Genomic DNA, 25,887 nt, shown 5'->3' with positions numbered 1-25,887 from the left:
AGGTTTAGGTGTATGACACATTAATGTATGACAGAAGGGAGCTGAGCAGTGATGATATTAGTGATACAGCTGTCACTAGTGTATAGACCATATGTAGGGGAAGGTTTAGGTGTATGACACATTAATGTATGACAGAAGGGAGCTGAGCAGTGATGATATTAGTGATACAGCTGTCACTAGTGTATAGACCATATGTAGGGGAAGGTTTAGGTGTATGACACATTAATGTATGACAGAAGGGAGCTGAGCAGTGATGATATTAGTGATACAGCTGTCACTATTATATAGACCATATGTAGAGGAAGGTTTAGGTGTATGACACAGTAATGTATGACAGAAGGGAGCTGAGCAGTGATGATATTAGTGATACAGCTGTCACTATTATATAGACCATATGTAGAGGAAGGTTTAGGTGTATGACACATTAATGTATGACAGAAGGGAGCTGAGCAGTGATGATATTAGTGATACAGCTGTCACTAGTGTATAGACCATATGTAGGGGAAGGTTTAGGTGTATGACACATTAATGTATGACAGAAGGGAGCAGAGCAGTGATGATATTAGTGATACAGGTGTCACTATTATATAGACCATATGTAGAGGAAGGTTTAGGTGTATGACACATTAATGTATGACAGAAGGGAGCTGAGCAGTGATGATATTAGTGATACAGCTGTCACTATTATATAGACCATATGTAGAGGAAGGTTTAGGTGTATGACACATTAATGTATGACAGAAGGGAGCTGAGCAGTGATGATATTAGTGATACAGCTGTCACTAGTGTATAGACCATATGTAGGGGAAGGTTTAGGTGTATGACACATTAATGTATGACAGAAGGGAGCTGAGCAGTGATGATATTAGTGATACAGCTGTCACTAGTGTATAGACCATATGTAGGGGAAGGTTTAGGTGTATGACACATTAATGTATGACAGAAGGGAGCTGAGCAGTGATGATATTAGTGATACAGCTGTCACTATTATATAGACCATATGTAGAGGAAGGTTTAGGTGTATGACACATTAATGTATGACAGAAGGGAGCTGAGCAGTGATGATATTAGTGATACAGCTGTCACTATTATATAGACCATATGTAGAGGAAGGTTTAGGTGTATGACACATTAATGTATGACAGAAGGGAGCTGAGCAGTGATGATATTAGTGATACAGCTGTCACTATTATATAGACCATATGTAGAGGAAGGTTTAGGTGTATGACACATTAATGTATGACAGAAGGGAGCTGAGCAGTGATGATATTAGTGATACAGCTGTCACTATTATATAGACCATATGTAGAGGAAGGTTTAGGTGTATGACACATTAATGTATGACAGAAGGGAGCTGAGCAGTGATGATATTAGTGATACAGCTGTCACTATTATATAGACCATATGTAGAGGAAGGTTTAGGTGTATGACACAGTAATGTATGACAGAAGGGAGCTGAGCAGTGATGATATTAGTGATACAGCTGTCACTATTATATAGACCATATGTAGGGGAAGGTTTAGGTGTATGACACATTAATGTATGACAGAAGGGAGCTGAGCAGTGATGATATTAGTGATACAGGTGTCACTATTATATAGACCATATGAAGAGGAAGGTTTAGGTGTATGACACATTAATGTATGACAGAAGGGAGCTGAGCAGTGATGATATTAGTGATACAGCTGTCACTATTATATAGACCATATGTAGGGGAAGGTTTAGGTGTATGACACATTAATGTATGACAGAAGGGAGCTGAGCAGTGATGATATTAGTGATACAGCTGTCACTATTATATAGACCATATGTAGAGGAAGGTTTAGGTGTATGACACATTAATGTATGACAGAAGGGAGCTGAGCAGTGATGATATTAGTGATACAGGTGTCACTATTATATAGACCATATGTAGAGGAAGGTTTAGGTGTATGACACAGTAATGTATGACAGAAGGGAGCTGAGCAGTGATGATATTAGTGATACAGCTGTCACTATTATATAGACCATATGTAGGGGAAGGTTTAGGTGTATGACACATTAATGTATGACAGAAGGGAGCTGAGCAGTGATGATATTAGTGATACAGGTGTCACTATTATATAGACCATATGAAGAGGAAGGTTTAGGTGTATGACACATTAATGTATGACAGAAGGGAGCTGAGCAGTGATGATATTAGTGATACAGCTGTCACTATTATATAGACCATATGTAGGGGAAGGTTTAGGTGTATGACACATTAATGTATGACAGAAGGGAGCTGAGCAGTGATGATATTAGTGATACAGCTGTCACTATTATATAGACCATATGTAGAGGAAGGTTTAGGTGTATGACACATTAATGTATGACAGAAGGGAGCTGAGCAGTGATGATATTAGTGATACAGGTGTCACTAGTGTATAGACCATATGTAGGGGAAGGTTTAGGTGTATGACACAGTAATGTATGACAGAAGGGAGCTGAGCAGTGATGATATTAGTGATGTAGGTGTCACTATTATATAGACCATATGTAGGGGAAGGTTTAGGTGTATGACACATTAATGTATGACAGAAGGGAGCTGAGCAGTGATGATATTAGTGATACAGGTGTCACTATTATATAGACCATATGAAGAGGAAGGTTTAGGTGTAAGACACATTAATGTATGACAGAAGGGAGCTGAGCAGTGATGATATTAGTGATACAGGTGTCACTATTATATAGACCATATGTAGGGGAAGGTTTAGGTGTATGACACATTAATGTATGACAGAAGGGAGCTGAGCAGTGATGATATTAGTGATACAGCTGTCACTATTATATAGACCATATGTAGAGGAAGGTTTAGGTGTATGACACATTAATGTATGACAGAAGGGAGCTGAGCAGTGATGATATTAGTGATACAGGTGTCACTAGTGTATAGACCATATGTAGGGGAAGGTTTAGGTGTATGACACAGTAATGTATGACAGAAGGGAGCTGAGCAGTGATGATATTAGTGATGTAGGTGTCACTATTATATAGACCATATGTAGGGGAAGGTTTAGGTGTATGACACATTAATGTATGACAGAAGGGAGCTGAGCAGTGATGATATTAGTGATACAGGTGTCACTATTATATAGACCATATGTAGGGGAAGGTTTAGGTGTATGACACATTAATGTATGACAGAAGGGAGCTGAGCAGTGATGATATTAGTGATACAGCTGTCACTAGTGTATAGACCATATGTAGGGGAAGGTTTAGGTGTATGACACAGTAATGTATGACAGAAGGGAGCTGAGCAGTGATGATATTAGTGATACAGCTGTCACTATTATATAGACCATATGTAGGGGAAGGTTTAGGTGTATGACACATTAATGTATGACAGAAGGGAGCTGAGCAGTGATGATATTAGTGATACAGCTGTCACTAGTGTATAGACCATATGTAGAGGAAGGTTTAGGTGTATGACACATTAATGTATGACAGAAGGGAGCTGAGCAGTGATGATATTAGTGATACAGCTGTCACTATTATATAGACCATATGTAGGGGAAGGTTTAGGTGTATGACACATTAATGTATGACAGAAGGGAGCTGAGCAGTGATGATATTAGTGATACAGCTGTCACTAGTGTATAGACCATATGTAGGGGAAGGTTTAGGTGTATGACACATTAATGTATGACAGAAGGGAGCTGAGCAGTGATGATATTAGTGATACAGCTGTCACTAGTGTATAGACCATATGTAGGGGAAGGTTTAGGTGTATGACACAGTAATGTATGACAGAAGGGAGCTGAGCAGTGATGATATTAGTGATGTAGGTGTCACTATTATATAGACCATATGTAGGGGAAGGTTTAGGTGTATGACACATTAATGTATGACAGAAGGGAGCTGAGCAGTGATGATATTAGTGATACAGGTGTCACTATTATATAGACCATATGTAGGGGAAGGTTTAGGTGTATGACACATTAATGTATGACAGAAGGGAGCTGAGCAGTGATGATATTAGTGATACAGCTGTCACTAGTGTATAGACCATATGTAGGGGAAGGTTTAGGTGTATGACACAGTAATGTATGACAGAAGGGAGCTGAGCAGTGATGATATTAGTGATACAGCTGTCACTATTATATAGACCATATGTAGGGGAAGGTTTAGGTGTATGACACATTAATGTATGACAGAAGGGAGCTGAGCAGTGATGATATTAGTGATACAGCTGTCACTAGTGTATAGACCATATGTAGAGGAAGGTTTAGGTGTATGACACATTAATGTATGACAGAAGGGAGCTGAGCAGTGATGATATTAGTGATACAGCTGTCACTATTATATAGACCATATGTAGGGGAAGGTTTAGGTGTATGACACATTAATGTATGACAGAAGGGAGCTGAGCAGTGATGATATTAGTGATACAGCTGTCACTAGTGTATAGACCATATGTAGGGGAAGGTTTAGGTGTATGACACATTAATGTATGACAGAAGGGAGCTGAGCAGTGATGATATTAGTGATACAGCTGTCACTAGTGTATAGACCATATGTAGGGGAAGGTTTAGGTGTATGACACAGTAATGTATGACAGAAGGGAGCTGAGCAGTGATGACTTTAGTGAAGCAAGTCAATGAGAAAATGGACGTCCCAGCACTTTCTTGGCTTACGCTGCCTAAACCGTTAAAGATATATCACAGTGATGGGCTTTACTTTATACCATGTAGAGACTGATATGTATTCTCCGATTTCTCCAGAAAACTTAATGTAAGCCCTGTTTACTGATACAAAATGTCAGCTTGTCCCTTTTGTTTACCGTTCCTATTTCATCCATGTGAAAAACGATTATTTAATTTCAGACGAGTACAATTCCCGGTAAGATTCTGCTTTGGCACGGCAATAAATAAAACTCAGAGACAGACACTAACGTAGCTGGAGTTTACTTAAGTGGAGACCGTTTTGCTCATAGACGACTTTGCGTTGTCACGTCAAAACTAAATATGTTGACGTCAGGAGGAAAAACGACTGTAATCTACAAGGCGATCTTATAAGACCTCGGTTAAAAAAAAAAAAGACTGGGGCCATAAATTAAATATTGCTCCTGTGGAAAGCCGGGGTGGGACACTAGTTTTATATAAAATAAAGAAGGCGATTATTAGAAAAACACAATACTTCCCCTTCATAGTGCGATTTCATTGTATGTTTTTTTATATTCACCACTTTGGAGAAAATTTGCTCTTCTTTAGAATGTTCCGTAAATAAATGCTAATATTGCTTATGCTAAATTGGGAGAAATTAGTCTCAAATTCACTTTTCAATTAAATTTTTTTTAATATACAGAATGTCACTGTAAGCCCTGTGTGCTCTTTCCAAAAGAACACCAGCAATACACCTGCTGCGCGCCTTCATTTGTATCACCCTCTCTGTGTGAATATCAGCTCTCCACCTACTGTGCGCACTTTTCAGCAGCTCCAGTAGGTGTCAGCACTACTTCTGCAGTATATGACTCCTGCTACTCCTATCAGTTACTGTGCCAACCTGCAAAGCCATTCACCAGCTACTATTGCACACCAGCGCACCCTATTGCTGAGATCCCTAAAGGAACCACTGAATAAAGAGGAGAAGCATTATCAGACCACCTAACTTCCACCTACACTCCACCACCAGCCACGCCAGCCCAGTGGTTCCTGTTCAGTGTCCACAAAAAAGCCCAATCTCTGACATTTTTGGTGTGACAATACTGGGGTGGTGGAAGACCATTAGTAATCAGTCGGCATCACCAGACTATTGAGGTGGTTAGATACAACGTGCTTGTGCCATAACATGAGATACAAGGTGATACACATACAGAATGTGACAGCGTGTACCGCAGGAACAGTGTGTAGGCCTAACATGCCCTTCCTATCCTTAGAAGATACTTGAGCCAATGCGGAGGTCCTTGGTGCCAAAGACATGGAGAGCTTATAGCGCAGCCTGGAAAGGGTGGCATTGGTTGGCACAGTTACGAAGGGCAGATTGCAGAGACCCTTTGATGGTAGAAAGACTAAAAAAAAGCTAGTGCCCATAGGACGTTATTCAATTGTTATAGCGCACCCGATCTCCCGTCTAAAGTGACTGGGAAATCGCGAGGCACTATTCAATTATTGCTGATTTTCGCAGTGATCGCGCCGAAAGTGGTCGGGTTTAGCCGCACATTTCAGCTCGCACCACCCCTGGGGCTGCGAGCTGAAATGGTGCGCTGGCAGCTGATCGCGTCCGACAGGAGCAACAATTGAATAGCTCCTCTGTCTGCATTAGTGCGCCGGGAAGAGGACACCATTCAAGACGGCTTTTATCATGGCCTCCAGTTGGGCCTTTAGGGGTGGTGAGCTGGTAGCGGAATCCAGCAAATCAGGAAACACTGGGTTACTTCAAAGGAAGGTGGTATTGTCGGAAGCAATGGTACTTTTCAAGATACACAGGTCCGAGATAAATAAGGCTGATAAGGTAGGAAGCAAGTGAAATATTCATGGGCAATAGGGAATGGAGGGGGGGGGGTAATTTTCTAATTTTCTCCTCCATGGTGATGCATCTGTATTCACCAAGTTTCAGATCACAGCTATTTTTAAATGGTGCATAAAATCCTCGGGCTGAGCCATGGCAAAAGCTTCAGAAATGAGCAGCAACACCAACCGCGGGGGATCGGCGCTCAATTGCAGATATAAAGCAATTGGGGAGGTGGAAATCAAATATTTATGTCATATGTCAGGATGGCAGTAAGCTACGATGGCTGACTATTCTTTCTCCCTCCCACTGTGTACTTGCAGCTTCCAGGCATAATTTTTGTGAGATGCCCCTGTCACAATCCTTGTCACATGCACTGAGGTTTATCGTTATATAATAACAGGGGAGCCCCTGGTTGCTATCTACTGTATACTGCTGACTGGCTCTTTGAACAGTATACAGTATCTTCAACCTCCACCCCTAAATTCCTAATCTAATACCTACTCCAGTTGTCTCTTCCCTATTGAGCTGCAGCCAGTCCTCACTGTAGAGCCTGTAGCTGTGATTGACAGGCTCTCCAAACATTCCCCTACACCCTCCTTCCAATGCCAGCTTCTCAGCCCCTTGTTAATCTTTCATAAGCTCCCGCTGTCTCTCCAGTGTACCATGCAGAACGTGGTATTTCAAAACAAATGACCCATGATTTGAATTTACAGACTAATACTTTTGGACATTTTCTATTTCATGCTGCAGTTTCTGTGGACGAGGGTGAAGACATAAATGGGAGTTCTGGCTTTAAGACAGTTTTGTAGTTACCCTGGATGAAGAATTGTTTTCATTCATAAGCCGTGAGCGTCACTATGACTGACCAGCTAATATACAATCAGTCACCACAAAATATTCCTTGTTTCTCCCAATTTACAAATTCATTGTCAATTAACAAATACTTCAATTGCATTTATTTAAAGGTAACGCTTTTCTTAAGGATTCACTGCTTAATTGCTATTGCTGATAATGATGAGCTATACTCATCCCAGTTTATACATGCCCCCTTCCGGATTGCCTTAGAAGGAAGATGGACGATGGCAGGGGAACCGCACTGACATAAAGACTCCAGGATCTTGTAGGAAAAGTGAATGATCTACCTGACTTCACGGACTCGGAAAAGGGAAACACACAGTGATCCATTTTACAGGAAGTGTTTATCTAACGGTGACCTCACAGTGACATCACATCTTCACATGACCGAAGATGCCCACAGGGAACTGCTTGACGTGAGTCGGCCATTGTGCCGCTAGCTGGAAAAACTTGACGTCGTTCCACTCCACCCCGTCTATGGTGACTACAGGGAAGAGAAAGCGATTGCAGATATTACTGATATAACAAAACCATACAGCAATATCACTTTACAATACTGAGCAGCATTAACCAGTAAAACATAGGGGGCTACCCTGCCATCCAGGAACGCATCTGAAATCACAACTGCGACTCTGTACGAACAGAATCAGGATGCATGCACAGGGAAAAACATAAGAATGCTCAACTATGTCCAACTCATAAGCAGGCCCAAAAAGTGTTCTACCAGCCATACATACTGCAATAACTGAGCGGATATTAGCACCTGGCAAATACTGCAGCATGTGTGCCCTGAGAGCCACCACAGCATTGATGCAGTCTATATTATGTCTGATGATAAATGTGGACAGGAGATGACCTCCGATGACCACTGTTGGTCTGTGTAGTCATCTTCAAACATCTTCAAACAGCACTAAGGGACCCTAATCATGGCAGAAGTGTTCAGGAACCTCGGCCCTAATGTTCAATATGGCCACATGCTTGTACGAGTCAAAGTGGACACTGATCCTAGATGGGACAATGTGAGGCGATCTTTAGTGAGAAGGAAGTCATGTATAGAGCTGAGGTCCTGGAGGTTCAGTCTATTAATATCCCAGACACAGAGAACATATATAGCGCTAAGGAAGAGTGCCTGGTCCTCTCGGTACCCCTGCCGATGCTGGCAGACTCCTCTTACCTCTCAGCATGGTGTTTTGGTTCTTGGCGGTGCATATCAGACGACTGATCCCCTCGATCACCTGACTGCGAGACTCGGGTTCCTTCTCTTTGGGCTTCTTAGTGAGGAACATCACTGGGAAAGAACAGTGGTCATTAGTTATGGTGATGAGTCTATCAAAAATTGAGGCAGCTCGGTACAGCTTTAAGGTGGAACTCCCTATTTAAAAGATGAGATTTAGCCCACCTTCCCGTTTAGATATATACCCCAATGTATCTAATGCCTGCTATATATATATTTTACTTAAATTATACTTTATTTAAAGATACCAGAGGAATATATTTGAAACACATAGAAGGATAAACACAACCACTAATAACATTGGGAAATAGGGAAGAACAAGGGAAAGAGGCCAAAGAGGGAGTTTGAGAAGTCTGCTCACTACCATGGGTAGCATCAACTCCGACCACCTGCCTTACAGAACCCCAGAAGAAAGGTAATGTGGGAGGAACAGGGGTGGTAAGTAATACCCTACCACTAAGTGTACTTAGGGAATAGCAGTCAGGTTTGGGTGTGGTACAAAATGTTGACATGATCTGAATGTCGACATGGATGTTATGCTGACATGACAACATGTGGACATTGTTAACGTCAACAGTCGGCATGTCAGTACTCAAGACCTAACCCTAACCGCTGCCTAAGCTGAACACCAACATGTACGGTCGACATTGTGAACTTCGACAGTCACAATGTTGACATAATGACCAGGTTGACACTGAACGCCAATATTTTGACCATGTGGATGTTATGACTGGATACCCTGGGGTCCAGCATATTGAGGTGCAGATTTAAGATAAAAATATTTTTTCTGATGTTTTCCGATACCTAAATTAGTGGCACTATATAAATAAATAATAATAATAATGTAGCGCTAGAAGGATATCTGGGGTCTGAGAAATTCCAGAGGATCCCTTCAAAAACAAGAGATATGGTAAGAACTTACCTTTGTTATCTCTGGTTCTACGAAGTCCAAAGGGTCCACAGGGTTGACCTTGGGGATATAGCTGGATCAGGATCCATGGGCACCACACAGTTAAGCTTTTAGCTCCCAGGATGCACTTGGGTCCTCCTCTATACCCCGCCCCCGAGCCACAGGCACCTCAGTTGGTAAGCAGCCTAGGCCGAAGGAGAATATGGAACAGAGAGAAGGAAGACTGGAACACACAAGAAACCATACTCACAGAAATGGGAGACGGAAAACCGGTGACCAGCCACACAGCCCATTTGAAGCCAGGTGCGTCAGGGCGGGCGCCCTGTGGACCCTATGGACTTCGTAGAAACAGAGATAACAAAGGTAAGTTCTTACCATATCTCTTGTTTTCTACTTCAGGGTCCACAGGGTTGACCTTGGGGATGTTCCAAAGCAGTTCAACTAAGGGCGGGGACGCTCCTGTGCTGAAAGGAGCACCCGGCGCCCAAAGGATGCATCATGAGAGGCGAAGGTGTCAAACGCATAGAACCTCAAAAACGTTTGAATTGAAGACCAAGTGGCCGCCTTACACAGCTGAACAGCAGAAGCGCCACGTCTAGCAGCCCAAGAGGGACCCACAGAACGAGTGGAATGAGCCTTAACAGAGGCTGGCACAGGTAAACCCTCCTGTGCATAAGCCTCACAAATAACGGAACGAAGCCAACGGGCTAACGTTTGTTTGTTGGCAGGCCAACCCCTCTTGTGAAAACCAAAGAGGATAAACAAGGAATCAGACTTCCTAACCGAAGCCGTCCGGTCTACATAAATTCTAAGCGCCCGGACCACATCTAAGGAAGTCTCACCAGCTGAAAGATCAGGGGACTGAAAAGCTGGCACAACAAGTTCCTGATTAATGTGGAACTTCGAGACCACTTTGGGCAAAAACTCAGGACGAGTGCGGAGCACCGCTCTGTCCCGGTGAAAAATCAGGAAAGGAGGGCGACAGGAAAGCGCCCCCAATTCAGACACCCTCCTGGCTGAAGCAATTGCCAGGAGAAAAACCGTCTTAAATGTCAGCCACTTGAACTCCACCGACTCAAGAGGCTCAAACGGAGGACCCTGCAGGACCCGTAGCACCACTGCCAAGTCCCAAGGAGCCACAGGAGGCACAAAGGGAGGCTGGATCCTGAGAACACCTTGGAAAAAGGTGTGAACGTCTGGCAGTATTGCAATCCGCCGTTGAAACCACACGGACAAGGCGGACACATGAACCTTCAGAGATGCAAGGCGTAAGCCTGACTGAAGAAATTCCAAGATCCTAGAAACTCGGAACACCTGAGGATCATAATGTCTAGACTCACACCACTGAAAGTAAATGTGCCACACTCTGTGATAAATCCGTGCTGAAGCAGGCTTGCGTGCCCTGAGCATGGTCCCAATAACCGAACTGGAGAAGCCCCGAGACCTCAAGACGGCTGTCTCAAGAGCCACGCCGTCAAAGACAGCCGACCCAGATCCGGGTAAAGGCAGGGCCCCTGAGACAACAGGTCCCGACGCTGAGGAAGAAGGTACGGCAAGTCGATGGAGAGGCTCCTGAGATCGGAGTACCAAGGCCGTCTGGGCCACGCCGGAGCCACCAGCACGAGCGTGCCGCCGTCCTGCTTGAATTTCCGCAGAACCCGAGGAAGTAGGGATATCAGAGGAAACAGATACGCCAGGTGAAAAGACCATTTCACCGACAGCGCGTCCACCAGACTTGCGCCTGCGTCTCTTGTCCTTGACCCGTAAACGGGCAACTTGTGATTGTGACGGGAGGCCATCAAGTCCAGCTCCGGCAGTCCCCATCTGTCCACGAGTAGCTGAAACACCTCTGGGTGAAGCGACCATTCCCCGGGATGCACGTCGTGACGGCTGAGGAAGTCCGCTTCCCAATTGAGGACTCCGGGGATGAAGACCGCCGAGATCGCTGGAATGTGACCCTCCACCCACGTCAGGATGCGAGACACCTCCGACATCGCTGCCCGACTGCGAGTTCCGCCTTGGTGGTTGATATACGCCACCGTGGTGGCGTTGTCGGACTGCACCTGTACCGCCCTTCCGTGAAGAGCGGGGCCGGACGACTGCAGGGCCCTGTATACTGCCCGCAGTTCCAGGATGTTGATGGGAAGAAGTGCTTCTTCCGCAGACCAACGACCCTGGAGAGACAATGAGCCGGTCACTGCCCCCCAACCCCGGAGACTGGCATCCGTCGTGAGCAGGACCCAGTCCGGGATCCAAAAGGGGCGCCCCTCGACCAGATGAGCTGTCTGAAGCCACCAAGCCAAAGATTTCCGAACGTCCGGAGACAACACCAGCACCTGAGAGCGGATCCGGTGAGGTAACCCGTTCCATTCCGATAGAATCAACCCCTGCAGGGGCCGGGAATGGAACTGGGCAAATTCCACCATGTCGAATGTCGACACCATGGACCCCAGAACTCTCATAGCCGAATGGACCGACAGGCGGCAACTGCTCAGGCAACTGCGTATCCGCAGCTGTAGGGAGGCGACCTTCTCCGGAGTCAGGAAGATCCTTTGCTGACGCGAATCCAGCAGGGCTCCCAAATGAACCATCCGCTGTGATGGAATCAGGGAGGACTTTTTCCAATTTATCAACCACCCGTGTGCTTGCAGGCAAGCGATCGTCAGGTGGAGATGTTGAAGCAGTACCTCCGGGGAGCTCGCCAGCAACAGGAGGTCGTCCAGATACGGCAGCAGCCGTACATTCTGGCTCCGAAGATGACCGCCATAATCTTCGTGAACACCCTCGGTGCCGTGGAGAGACCAAAGGGTAGCGCCCGGAACTGATAGTGGTGTTGAAGGATAGCGAACCTCAGATACCGCTGGTGCGAAGATGCTATCGGAACATGGAGGTAGGCGTCCTGGATGTCCAGGGACACCATGTAATCCCCCGGTTCCATCGCCAGAATGATGGAACGTAACGTTTCCATCCTGAACTTGGGAACTCTGAGGAATTTGTTCAGAGACTTCAAGTTGAGGATAGGGCGATGAGAACCATTGGGTTTCTGCCCCAGAAACAGAGACGAATAATACCCCGTCCCTCGTTGTGATTGAGGAACGGGAACAATGACCCCTGCTTTCAGCAAGGACTCTATAGCCTCCTGAACCAGTAACGCCTTGGTCTTGTCCTGAGAAGGACTCGTGCAGAAAAACTGGTGGGGTGGTCTGTGCCAAAAAGACAGGGCGTACCCCTGGGAGACCACTTCTCGAACCCAGGCATCCGTGGTGGTATTGTGCCAGCACTGGGCAAATAGAAGAAGTCGGCCTCCCACTCTGAGGACCCCCAGAGGGAGGCCCGTCCCATCAGGCCGCAGGTTTATCTTCCTGCTTGGAAGAAGGGCGCCGAGCACTCCAGGCTTGCTTCTTGGGTTTAGAGGCAGTCTTACTCGCAGATTGTCTCGGGAAGGACTGACCTTTCGCCTTACCCTGAACCCGAAAGGAACGAAAAGTCGAACTCCGAACCTTAGCAGGCAGTGCCGCCGAAGGGAGGAAGGCCGACTTGGATTTAGCCAGGGTATCCACTATTTTGTCCAAGTCCGGACCAAATAGTAATTCCCCATTGAAAGGTAAGGCCTCCAGACCTTTCTTTGAATCAGAGTCCGCTCTCCAGGACCGCAACCATAAGGATCGGCGGGCAGACACCGCTGCAGCCGATACCCGCGAGGTCAGCAGACTAGCATCTAAAGAAGCTTCTCCAATGTAAGAAGCAGCGTCCCTCATTTGTCCCAACAACGCCCGCTGGACATCCGGAGCGTTGTCCGGGAAGGTATCTTCCAATGCATTGGCCCACCCCTCAATGGCCTTGGCCACCCAGGAGATGGCCATGGACGGTCGGGCCACCGCCCCGGAGAGGGAGTAAATAGACTTTAAGCAAGTCTCAACTTTCCTGTCCGTGGGATCCTTCAGCGAGGATATCGACGGTAATGGTAAAGTAGCGCCCCGAGTTAAACGGGTGACATGGGAATCCACCGCCGGTGGAGTTTCCCATTTTTTACAATGTGCCTCAGGGAAGGGATAATTAGAAGCCAACCGCTTCTGAGGAAGGAATCTCTTACTGGGCACCTGCCAAGCTACCGCCATATGATCCGTCAACTGATCCGACAGGGGAAACACCGCAGAAGCCACCTTAGTTTTTTTGAAACTAGGAAACTTCGACTTAGGAACCGGTGCCTCATCCTCTATAAGAAGAATAGCTTGCACCGCCCTAACTAGTGCTCGCACATTAATGGACGACTTGGTATCCATTTCCTGGACCGAGGCGTCCGAGTCAGTGTCATCAGGGACCTCCCCATCATCTGAGGAACCCTCTGAGTCCGATACCTGAGCAGCCCGTGTCATGAGTGGGCGTTTTGAAATCCTAGAAGGCATGTCAGTCTGCAACAATGACTGAAAAGCCGAGGAAGCGGCCGCCAAATTTTGCACGGAGTTGGAGAGCACATCCACCCAGGGTGGAGGAGTCGCCATAGGGGCCTGAAAAGGTACCACAGGCTGCTGCGGCACAGGGGAAGCCTGTATATACATAGGCAACCCCGCATAGGGACCCACTGACTGAGACCCAGGAGGACTCCGCAATAACTGCGGGACACCCGGGGAATGAGGCATGGTCGGCTGGGGTAACGCCCTAGTAGGGAGAGCAGTCGGGACCGACAGACGGTCCGCAATAGACACCAGCACTTGAGAAAACATCGCCCACGGTGGTTCCTGCGTCAGAGAAGGTCTGGATGGGCCAGGAGCCACCTGGCATCGACTACACAGGCCATCTTGGGACAAATCCTCCCTATCCACTCCTGCAGAACAGCGTCCGCAGGAGGCCAACACCGGAGCCACTGAGCGCTCAACCTCCTCGTCTGACATGACAGAATATATTATATAGTCAAAAAAATATATCTGGCAACAGGGCAGAAGTAAACGCACTCACCGGTGTGCTGAACAACAGCCCACAATATGGCACTGTGTAGCACACAACTGTATGTGACGGACCTCACAAATACGTGATCTATATAAGTGAGGTCAGTAGAAACGCCCCTCCCCCACACACCTGTAGGGCTTGTAGGAGAAGGAAAGGGACAGGTATAAGCTGACAGTAAGCGGAAAATAAGCACAGACAGGCAGCACTAGCAAAAGTCACCTACCATGCAGAGAAGATATACTCACTGCACCTTTTCACTACAATCAACCTACCCAGATTCAGTGTCTGGGAGGGCTATAGTGCTGTGTACACTGTCCTTAAATCGGTGGAGAGGTACACAGGGGGACCGGTCCGCGTGCTCCCTGAGATCTGCGCTGCCACATAGAAAATGGCCCCCAGAGACCTCAGAGGAGGAGTGGCCGTAGAGTCTGCAGCTCAGCGACGCCAGACTGCGTGCTGAAAGGCGCGCTGAGCTGAGGGGAGGAGCCGCTGATAGGGAAGGCTTCCTCCCCTGGCTGGCCATAACCCCAGGGATGCTGGCTTCCCGCATGCCTGTTAACCCTGGTGGTCTAGTGGTCCCACGGGTTATGGGGGGCCCGCCGCCACTGCCAGCAGCCTCCGGTCTGTCCCCAGGACCGGAGGCTAAAGGACTGCATTTTAAGGCATTCCGCGCGCCGCCGCTAGCCAGCGATGCGCGGCTTACCTGAATCCCCGGCGACTCCGGCAGCAGTCCTGGGAGGTAGACAGAGTCCGGCAGTGTCCTCCCGCCGTGATCCCCAGATCAGTACTGGCGTCGCGGCGCCAGTCGGGGATCAGAGCGGCAGCGTGGGCGTCTGAATAGACAGCCCTTCGCTGCCGTCTGTAGTAAAAAGAAAGATTAAATAAACAAAATCTATGTTAAACTAAAAAAAGCTTCTGGGGGCTGCTCCTGCAGCCTCCCCTGCGCGGTGACCGACTCTGGCCGGGCACCAACTTACACTGAGGTGCCTGTGGCTCGGGGGCGGGGTATAGAGGAGGACCCAAGTGCATCCTGGGAGCTAAAAGCTTAACTGTGTGGTGCCCATGGATCCTGATCCAGCTATATCCCCAAGGTCAACCCTGTGGACCCCCTATGGACCCTGAAGTAGAAACTCCAATGATGAACCTATATCTGATAAGTGATGCTGATACACCGACACATGGCGGTGTCATCTACACGTAGGAGAGACCTGAGGGGCAATAGTGCAGCACATGGCGGTGTCATCTACACGTAGGAGAGACCTGAGGGGCAATAGTGCAGCACATGGCGGTGTCATCTACACGTAGGAGAGACCTGAGGGGCTATAGTGCAGCACATGACGGTGTCAACTACATGTACGAGAGACCTGAGGGGCTATAGTGCAGCACATGACGGTGTCATCTACATGTAGGAGAGACCTGAGGGGCTATAGTGCAGCACATGATGGTGCCATCTACACGTAGGAGAAACCTGAGGGGCTATAGTGCAGCACATGGCTGTGACATCTACACATAGGAGAGACCTGAGGGGCTATAGTGCAGCACATGATGGTGCCATCTACACGTAGGAGATACCTGAGGGGCTATAGTGCAGCACATGATGGTGCCATCTACACGAAGAAGAGACCTGAGGGGCTATAGTGCAGCATATGACGGTGTCATCTACACGTAGGAGAGACCTGATGGGCTATAGTGTAGCACATAGCGGTGTCATCTACACGTAGGAGATACATGAGGGGCTATAGTGCAGCATATGGCGGTGTCATCTACACATAGGAGAGACCTGAGGGGCTATGGTGCAGCACATGGCGGTGTCATCTACACCTAGGAGAGACCTGAGGGGCTATAGTGCAGCACATGATGGTGCCATATACACGTAGGAGAGACCTGAGGGGCTATTGTGCAGCACATGACGTTGCTCCCTTCTAGCCCATCACTTGGATAGAGGACATAAGTCAGCACTTCTCACCTTTCTTGTTTTTCTCCTGAGTGACTATAGTCATAGTCATACACAGCGGCAAGTTGTTCTCTCCAGGTGGCGGCAGGCGGCTGACCTGCAGTGAGCGGAAGTTGCTCCTCATTGTGTTCTTAGTGGCGGTGTCTCTCCGATCCCCGTCCTTCCGGCGCTCCGGCCACTGCCAGTAATCTACCTGCAGCCCCATCACTTCAACACCTGCCGGCAAAGTCCTAGAGCCAGACAGAGTAAGGATAGAGAGAGAGAAAGAGAGAGAGAGAGAGAGAGAGAGAGAGAGAGAGAGAGAGAGAGTGAGAGATAACATAAAGAGATGGAGAGAGAAGAAACAAAGAGGCCATGTACTGTACCTAAAATGAGAGTAAGGAATATTTTGAGAATCACTGTGGCTATGGTTTGTGGTATGTTTATTGGGCATATGTTACTGCATGTTTTAGATGTGTGTATATTTGTTGTCATGTGTGTGTTGTTTATATGTGTTGTACTTTAGGTGTGTGTGTTGTATGCTTATTGTGTGTATATGTTGTCCTTTTGGTGTCTTTGTTGTATGTTTGTTATATGTATATATATATACTGTATATTGTGTATTTTTAGTTGGGTGTGTGCAGTGTGTATGTGTTGAGTTTCAGATGTGTGTATTAGTGGTGTGTGCTGTGAGTGTGTATGTGTATCCTGTCTCAGTCCTACATGTTTAATGGGATTCTGACTGCAGAACTTCTATTTAATATATAAACTACATCTTCTCTCCCAAATCAACCTCCTCATCTGAACTTGTCACCCTCCGCCCCGGTGACATGCCGGTGCATATACTGCAATACACATATCACCCCCTTCCTGCCACAGGGAGTTTTACTATGATGCAGCCGAGGGGAGTATTCTGTACCGAGAGTGACCCCAAATATGGAGCGCAGGCTCCTAATTACTGAGCAGAGAGTTTGGTGTCTGAAGATGCCTCTATATCACTGCAGAAAATCTTATATACGTTTTCTAAATACAGTTTAATATAAAATGTCCTTTAAGTTAGAAGACACCATAGCAATAACACCATGAGGAAGATGAATGAATAAAGAATGAACACTTGCCGTGGCAGACAATGTTGGGGAGAGATAAATAAATATGAAACTTTTATGACTGGAAGGAACGGACACGGCAGAATTCAGACCGTTCCTGCTGGACCTAAGTACTGTATTACATACCCAGGGCATGATTCAGAGACGGACGCAATGGTGATATTTACGCATATCGATCAATTGTTTGCCATTGTGCGCACACGTAGCGATTGTTTTGCGATTACGCCCGCACAGAGGATTCACTAGCAAAGTGAGTGACAGGTAGTCAGCGTTTGGGGGAAGGTAATGGGGGGGGGAGGTGTTTAGGCAAATGCAGGCGTGTCTGACCATTTATACTCTATTTCATGGGCATGCGTGAATAAGCTGTTGCGATCGCTTTAGCAGCATGAGAGCCCTCTGCGTGTCAGGAGAGCTGCGGTGATTGCGGCTGGTCAGACTTGCCTTACATGCTGCGTGACTGGCCGATGTGCATCAGTGTTACCGATGGTTATGCAGGACAGCAACACTGGACAGGTATGAGAAGGCAGCAGTGGGCGTCCCTAGCGTCCGTCTCTGAAGCAGGCCCTGATATCATAAAGCTTACAGACCTACTTATGTGACACTGGGGTACATGTATGAAGCAGTGATAAGAGTGGAGAAGTGTGCCAGTGACAACCAATCAGCTTTGAGGTTGCATTTATCAAGTCCATTCTATAATATAATAGGTAGGAGCTGATGGGTTGCTACAGGCAACTTCTGCACTTTTTTCAGTTTGGATGTTTCTCTGTTTGGGTGTTTTGTTTCGGTTCTGTATCCCCTGGGCCCTCATCTCCCTCTGTAAATCTGACATTCAGGTCCCTCCAGTAACCCCTCTGGCTCACACTAATGGCTGCTGCTGAGGCGCAGTATAACAGTAAGGGCCATGGTTAGAGTCAGGTGAGGTTAGGGCTCAGGTCCTGTTATAGTACCTGGGATTATCCACAAACCATCAGACCAGACATGAATACATCACTTCTATTGTATAACGATAGGAAGAGCGGCCTCTATTGCTAATGTTATTATACTATTGCTAATCATTATACTCCAGACAACACTCAGCTTTCTACAAAATGTTATCAATGATCCCTAACTGGAACTCTATGGCCCACGTTCTGATCTGTGACTCTTACCCAGCATTGGACAGACCGCTGCTGACTGAGGGGGATGGGGGAGGAGTGCAGGCGGGCTCCTTCGTCATGGAAGTGTTCACCCCGGGGGACGAGGAGGAGCTCAGGAGGGATGGACTACAGACAGAAGCTTCATCAGAGTCCACTGTGGAGAAAGAGAAGGAAAGCCCCACTCAGTAAGTGGCTACTCATTTACTGTAAGTTACACGGGGAGCATGAAATATAATAGGAATTATAGGAAACGTGAGCAAAATATGAGAGAGTTGTGGAGTAAAGAAGCAATAAAACCCCCTGTCCCTGCAGAGCAGACACTGTGTAGGGACCCAATGGGGATTGCATGATACTGTACCAGGGATTCCCATTGGCAATGGGGAACCCAGGTACAGTATAATGCAATCACCTCGGATCAGACACTGCAAAAGAAACTACTCTTCTATGTAGATGGAACAAGGAAGAGCCCCTCCTACATATTACATACCCAACATATACTTATTGGTATAATGTCATATTATATAGCCCTTCTATACTAATGACTACATTTCCATTATTTCCAGTATAATGTCATATTAGATAACCTCATATGCTAATGACCGCATCTGCAGTATAGTGTCATGTAATATAACATACTTATGAACCCATTTCCATTATATCAATATAACCCCCCATATACTATAGGGTTAGGGTTAGGCAGCGCTGTCGGTATTTGATCCAGTATCATGTCATATTTTATAACCCCATATACTAGTTAACTCCTCTTCCAGTATAATACCAACTAATTTTCCTCCATATACTAATTAATAACTCTTCCATCATAATATCAAATTAATACCCCAAACATAGTAACTAGCCACTTCACCAGTATAATGTCACAGTACACTGAAGTGTCAAAAGTCATGGGATATCGTGTAGGACCCCCTCTAGTCCAGCAAAGTGCAGCAACTGGACGTGGCATCAATTCCACAACTGGACAGAAGACCTCTCCACCACGTCCCATAAATTCTCGATTGGGTTCATGTCGGCAAACATTGTGTGGCACCATTTCTTGGAACTCTTTAGGATGCTCCTCAAATCAATTCTGGCCAACTTTGGACCGATGACACTGTGCATTATCCTGCTGGAATATTCCATTGTTGTGGAGATACATGAAGTCCAGGAAGGGATGCAAATGGTCATCAAGCAATGCAACGTGGCGACTACCGGTCAATGATGTGTCCAGGCAGAGCAGCGGACCCAACCCATACCACGTGAACACACCCCACACCATTATGTAACCACCAGCAGAATGCATAGTACCTTGTTGACAACTGGAGTCCATGGCCTCATGAGGTCTGTGCCACACTCGAACCCCCACCATCAGCCCGAAACAACTGTAACCGTGACTCATCAGACCACGTCACATAATGTCAGTCCTCCAGAGTTCAGTTAGCGATGTCATGAGCCCAAGTGAGGAGTTGTGACCGGTGTCATAGTGTTAACAGGGGCACTCTGGTGGGTCTTCTGCTCCTATATCACATGGAAGCTAAAGAACACTGCACTGACCTGCTGGATATGCATCTGGTACCTCCTGCGTTGAATGTGGATGTAATTTGAGCCAGTGTCAGGTTAGGCAAGGGAGGCAGAGCCTCCCCTGTCATACTCCCTGTCATGCTCCAGAGTTTTGATATAAAAACTGTGTTTTTATACATGTGTGCCTCCCCAGTCATTGACCTCACCGCACATTACTGACCTGTATAATGTCATATTCTATATTTTCCATATAGCAAATAGCCCCTTCCCCAGTGTAATGTCCTATTAGTCCCCATTTTAGTAATAATGAATCCCTGCTCCAGCCCATTTCCCATTAGTGAACTCACCGGAGGCTGCTAGCGGCTGCTCTACAATCCCGACCTTTACAACCTGAAACAACAGAAAGAACACATTAAGTGAATTTGTAGCTACATCATATACTGCATACAGTACATCCTATAATGACACAGAGAATGCAGAGGTTACAGTGGGTCAGATTACCTACCATGGGTAATTAGCGGTGCTGGAGTCATAGGATGCAGTAATTGTAACACACACAATGGGCTTCACAGAGTAGGAGCATGTAACCCCTCTGTAAAACCCATCCAAACAGTCACCTAGCAGGAACTCAATCAATATTGTGCCAGGCAGACAGCAGCTAGTGAAAGCAGACATGTATTCCTGTATAAGTGTTTTGTTATGAGTGCGCAGATATGAGTCTATACTAGGAAGACTTGTGAGAAGCTTCTGGTGAGAGAGACATATATCTGTATTTTATTTGTACATAAGTCTCAGGTAAGCTACAGGGTTCCTAGCACCATGGAGCGTGAAGCCATGGTTGTTACTCACAGGACTACAACAGCCAGGAAACCAGAGAAAGCTACTAAAAATGATAGCTGTCACCTCCTCCAAAGCAGAAGATGACACTTCTATTACTAAGGGGATTCTAGCCTCAGCACTGGACAAGCTGCTTAACCAACTGATCTGAAGGCGTCAGTGTAACATCATGGGACACATATGTTGGAAGAGTATCAGCATAGGTTGGGGTTATAGAATCAAAGGACAGTATCTAAGAGGGTTTGTAGGAAATTCATGCTCGATATAAAAGAGGAGAGACAGGTGGAGAAGTCAAATATGACTTAGCAAGGGATTCATTGACGACTAATCAAAGTTCAGTAGACAGTCCAGGGTGAAAACAGAATGGTTAGTCACAAAGGAACACCAGCCTAAACCAGCATGTTATTATTAGCTATCCATATGCCAGACCAGAGATGGTTACTCTGTGACTCTCTCAGTCTTCTCTAAGGACAAGGAAGGTACAATAACCTGACATGACGGAAGGACACAGATAAAGACAATTCCCAGACCTAATGACAACCAAAATATTCTCCAGCAGCCTCCAGTGTTTAGATAGTTGCATAGGTTTGGAGGCTGTGTTACACCTGTGCTTTATCGTAGAAAAGAAGCACTCAATGTACAGAAGTAAAGATTACATGCAATAAAGAAGAGAAGCAGAACACAGGATCTGCCCAGATATCCTACAGAGAAAAGCTCCAGCCTTGGAATTCAGAGGTCCTGCTATAATTCCACCCTTGCAAGATCGCAGCTGGGACCTTTCGGCCAGATCACACAATGCCCGGAAAAGAAACCTGTTATATTTGGTTACTGTAAGATGCAAAGAAGCAATTGCTGCTACTCCTTGCAGATGACAGAAGATCGTGCTGTAATAACCTGCACAAAACACAAACGTTCCTTAAAAAAACAAGGACTGGCAAATCTGTGAGCAGAATCTTTACAAAGCTACTGTCCGAAACAGACACAGTTATATTGCAGACTGACTACGCGTTTCACCACACACAGTTCCAGCAAAAATAGCAACGAACTCCACAGTTTTCCCTGAGCCTGTTCTGTTTCTTCCAATACAACCTCATCCCACCTACAGTACCTCCTTTATTCATTACGTAGCAGGACAGATAGGTAACTACAGGAATATGGAAATGTAATGCCACTTATCCAAACAGTAACGTGAGCTACTGTTTCTCATTGCAGCTAGAGACACAAATTAGTCACAACTAGTATGTGAAGCATGTTAACCTAATACAAAACTTGGTGCCACTTGTAAATGTTGACATAAACACACAACAATTATGAACATATACAGATATGTCCTCATACATCTAGCCTCCTTGCGTGCTAAACAGCCTTTCTAGTCGCGCCATGCCGCAGCGTGACTCGGTAGCGCTCAGTGGCTTTTCGTGTAACTTTTCCCTTCAAATGCGTCTTATTCACACATTCATGAGAAAAAACCCACAAGCAGCTTCTGCCGATTAAAATGATATGCGGCATGCCTATATGCTGTGTGCGGGTGCATACGAAATGCTACGTTACAGTGTCAGAATCTGCGACACTGTAACGTAGCGTTTCGCATGCAGATACATCCGCAGTCACACACAGAACATAGGCATGCCGCATATCATTGTAATTAGCAGAATCAGCCTGTGTGTCCTATTCACATCACTGTGCAAATAATACAAATTTGAAGGAAAGAGTCGCACAAAAAGAAGCTTTATACTACGGAATCACATGGCACTCACGCGTTATGTGTAATGCGACTTGTAGCACAAGGAGGATAGATGTATGTGGACAAATCTGTATTCAATATATTAAAACAAATTAATTACAAATTGAACATCACAGTAAAAAGAACTTCTCTCCTACATCGTTTTTTCAGAGATTTACTTAAATCAATGAAATCCATAGATATAGCAATTACCGGTAATACAAAAACAATTATACTGAACACAACACAACTGAAATCTACAGTATATACGGTATATATAAAATCAAATGTCCTGACTCACTGACTCATCAACGCTCAGCCCAAACCCCTGGACCTAGAAACATGAAAATCGGGGAGTATGTCCCTTCCATGAGATAGATGCCCATTAAGAAGGGATTTTTTGAAATTTGACTCCCAAGGGGGTGAAAAGGGATAAAATGTTTCCTCCCCCTGTGCAATGTCCTGTCTGACTGTCTCATCGTGGCTGTAGCACAGTTCATATTCAAACACCAACTTTCGTCCCAAGTGCTGCCACACATCACTGGCAGTTGGTGTGGTTCCCGTATTTGAATAGTGGGGGAAGGGAATGTGGATCTCATTCAGAGGTGGTCGTTAGATGCAAGCGGTCGCTCTGAATGAGGGCGGCCGCTTGCATCTTGTAGTGCCGCCTCTTGGTCGATCGCTAAGATGTGGGTTACCACCCATAGCTCTAGCGACCAACCAGGGTGATGGTCGCGATGTTCAAGACCATCGCGACCATCGGGGCTTGCGACGAGACCCTAAGGTTGGGTCTCGGCACTCGCAAGCCCCAGGGAGCTTCCTGTTCTGATCGAGCAGGAAGCTCCCCACTGACATCACTGCTGATGTCAGTAGGGCCGCCCCCAAACGGCAGGCGTTCCTTCGGGAACGCTTCCGTTTGGCTGGCCACGCCCCCTGCCCGCCTCCCAAACGGGGCGAACTGTCACTCACCATTGACAGCTCGCCCCCTTTGGTGCGAGACCCCTAGTGACGGAACACCCCTTCGCTAGCCAGGTCTCACACATGCGCACGTCGGAGCCGGCTCCGACGTGCGCATGCCCAGTGGGGGAACATCGACCCGGTTGCGAGCTATCAACGCTTGCGACCGGGTCTGAATGATCCCCTGTGTTACTACAGAGGTGAGAGAGGAAAATGTGCTACTACACAGGTGAGGGAAAGGAATGTCAGATGTGTTACTACGGGGTGAAGGGAATGTGTTACAACACGAGCAAGGGAGGGGAATGTGTTACTACAGGGGTAAGCGGGGTAATGTGTTACTACATATGTGAGGGAGGGGAGTGTGTTACTCCAGAGGTGAGGGAGGGGAATAAGATACTACAGGTATGAGGGAGGAATTGTTTTTCTACACAGGTGAGGGCAGGGAATGTCAAATGTGTTACAACACAGGCAAGGGAGGGAAAGGTGTTACTACAGAGGTGAGGGAGTGGAATGTGTTAGTACACAGGTGAGGGAAAGTAATGTCTTACAATAGCAGTGATGCATTACTATAAAGGTGAATGGTTAATGTGTTATTGGAGTGGTGAGATGGAAATGGAAACATTAAATATCTAAGGTCTACCCAGGTGAAACCAGGTACATCTGCTAGGGAGTCTATAAAAATATAAGAGAGATGCAAAAATATCCGCACAACAGGTCCCGGGCAACTAACTGCCCCCCTTTGTCTGCGCCACCTATATCTTATGACCAGATAGGCATAGTCTGCATTACAGGTTGTATTCTAGAATAACCCGGATAATGCTTACTCCACCGGTCACCTGCCATGGGGTATAGAGTCACCTGTCATGGGGTATAGAGTCTCTTCTGAGCCTGCACACTCCTTAGGCAGCCACAACCCAAATCTGCATTCACTGTACAAGGATGGGCAGACACCAATCACAGTCGTGTACCTGGTGGAAGGGCGGCACAGGCATTGACACTGCAGGTGCTCCAAACCATCGCTGCTACATCATCAGTCTGTCCCCAGGAAGAAGTGAGTTGGGGGGTTATGGAGCCTTGTGGTTATATGAGGCATAGTTATGTCACACCCACTTCTTAATTGTACCCTGCATACCACTATACCACAAAGTATATTTACTGTAGTATGACAGAAATGGTTTTGAACAACAATTTTATATATTTACAATGACAATTTTAGTTAGTATTTTGGGCAACGAGAACTCACCCCGATAAATGGAACAAACTTCTGGCAAGAATCTTCGTCAGCGCTGAGAGAAAGGAGAGCAGAGAAGAGTAGAAGGAAAGTGAGAAGCAGCAAAGCAGAGGTGGAAACAGAAATACTTGAAGAACGACAGAAAAACAAAAATGTGTGAAAACCTCCCCCTCCCCCTCACCAAAAATAAAAATCTGATTAGGAAATATATAGTGTAATTAGAATTTATTAGGTAGAGAGAGAGATACACAATCAGACATTATACAGGATAAAAAGAGAAGATAACTGAGGGAGTTTAGGAAACAACTGAAGAACTGTAAATAGAATAAAGCTTGAGGAGGCAAATGTGTAAAACATGGAAGAGGAGGAATCAGCTTCTGGGGCCATGTTACAGACCTGGAGCTGGGGACACATGCACAGTGATTGAAAGAGTAAGCAGAAAAGTACACAGATGGACACAAGAGAAACAGATGGAAGTATGGGTAGTGATATACTGTAGGAGACAGAGAACATGAGAAGTAGGTGAAAGTAGAGCTAGGAGGACAATACACTGAGAGACACATGAGATGTAGGTGGAAGTAAAGTTAGGAGATCATGATACTGAAGGGCATATGAGAAGCATGAAAAAGTACAACTAGGAGTACAGGAGATTGAGGGGCACATGAGAAGTAGGTGGAAGTAGAGTTAGGAGTACAGGAGACTAAAGAGCATATGAGAAGTAGGTGAAGTAGAGCCAGGAGGACAAGAGACTGAGAGACACATGAGATGTAGGTGGAAGTAAAGTTAGGCGAACAGTAGACTAAAGAGCATATGAGAAGTAGGTGAAGTAGAGCCAGGAGGACAAGAGACTGAGAGACACATGAGATGTAGGTGGAAGTAAAGTTAGGCGAACAGGAGACTGAAGGGCATATGAGAAGTAGGTGAAGTAGAGCTAGGAGGACAAGAGACTGAGAGACACATGAGATGTAGGTGGAAGTAAAGTTAGGATGTTATGTTCTGGGTTGTTTGTGGACCCGGGGTGGTAGCAGGAGC

At 46.3% G+C, this 25,887-nt stretch overlaps 1 protein-coding gene across 4 annotated transcripts in view; it reads right to left on the bottom strand.

Annotated features, from left to right (window-relative positions):
- Positions 1-7,157: 7,157 nt before the first annotated feature.
- Positions 7,158-25,887, bottom strand: part of LOC148501272 (phosphofurin acidic cluster sorting protein 2-like) — a 137,691-nt gene continuing 118,961 nt past the window's right edge. For all 4 annotated transcript variants that reach the window (XM_088450675.1, XM_088450677.1, XM_088450676.1 and 1 more), the window contains 6 exons: positions 24,868-24,910; positions 20,455-20,497; positions 18,605-18,746; positions 16,384-16,601; positions 8,501-8,614; positions 7,158-7,810 (listed from right to left, as the gene is read on the bottom strand). In XM_088450675.1, the coding sequence (XP_088306801.1) occupies positions 7,698-7,810; positions 8,501-8,614; positions 16,384-16,601; positions 18,605-18,746; positions 20,455-20,497; positions 24,868-24,910 (673 nt within the window). In that variant the 3' untranslated portion in view covers positions 7,158-7,697. The remainder of the gene's footprint in view (positions 7,811-8,500; positions 8,615-16,383; positions 16,602-18,604; positions 18,747-20,454; positions 20,498-24,867; positions 24,911-25,887) is intronic.

This window comes from Taudactylus pleione, unplaced genomic scaffold (genome assembly GCF_031769625.1).
Source record: "Taudactylus pleione unplaced genomic scaffold, aTauple2 ptg000522l, whole genome shotgun sequence".
NCBI lineage: Eukaryota > Metazoa > Chordata > Amphibia > Anura > Myobatrachidae > Taudactylus > Taudactylus pleione.
The sequence above is the reverse complement of the archived record's forward strand: the minus strand, read 5'-3'. Positions and strand labels throughout refer to the sequence as shown.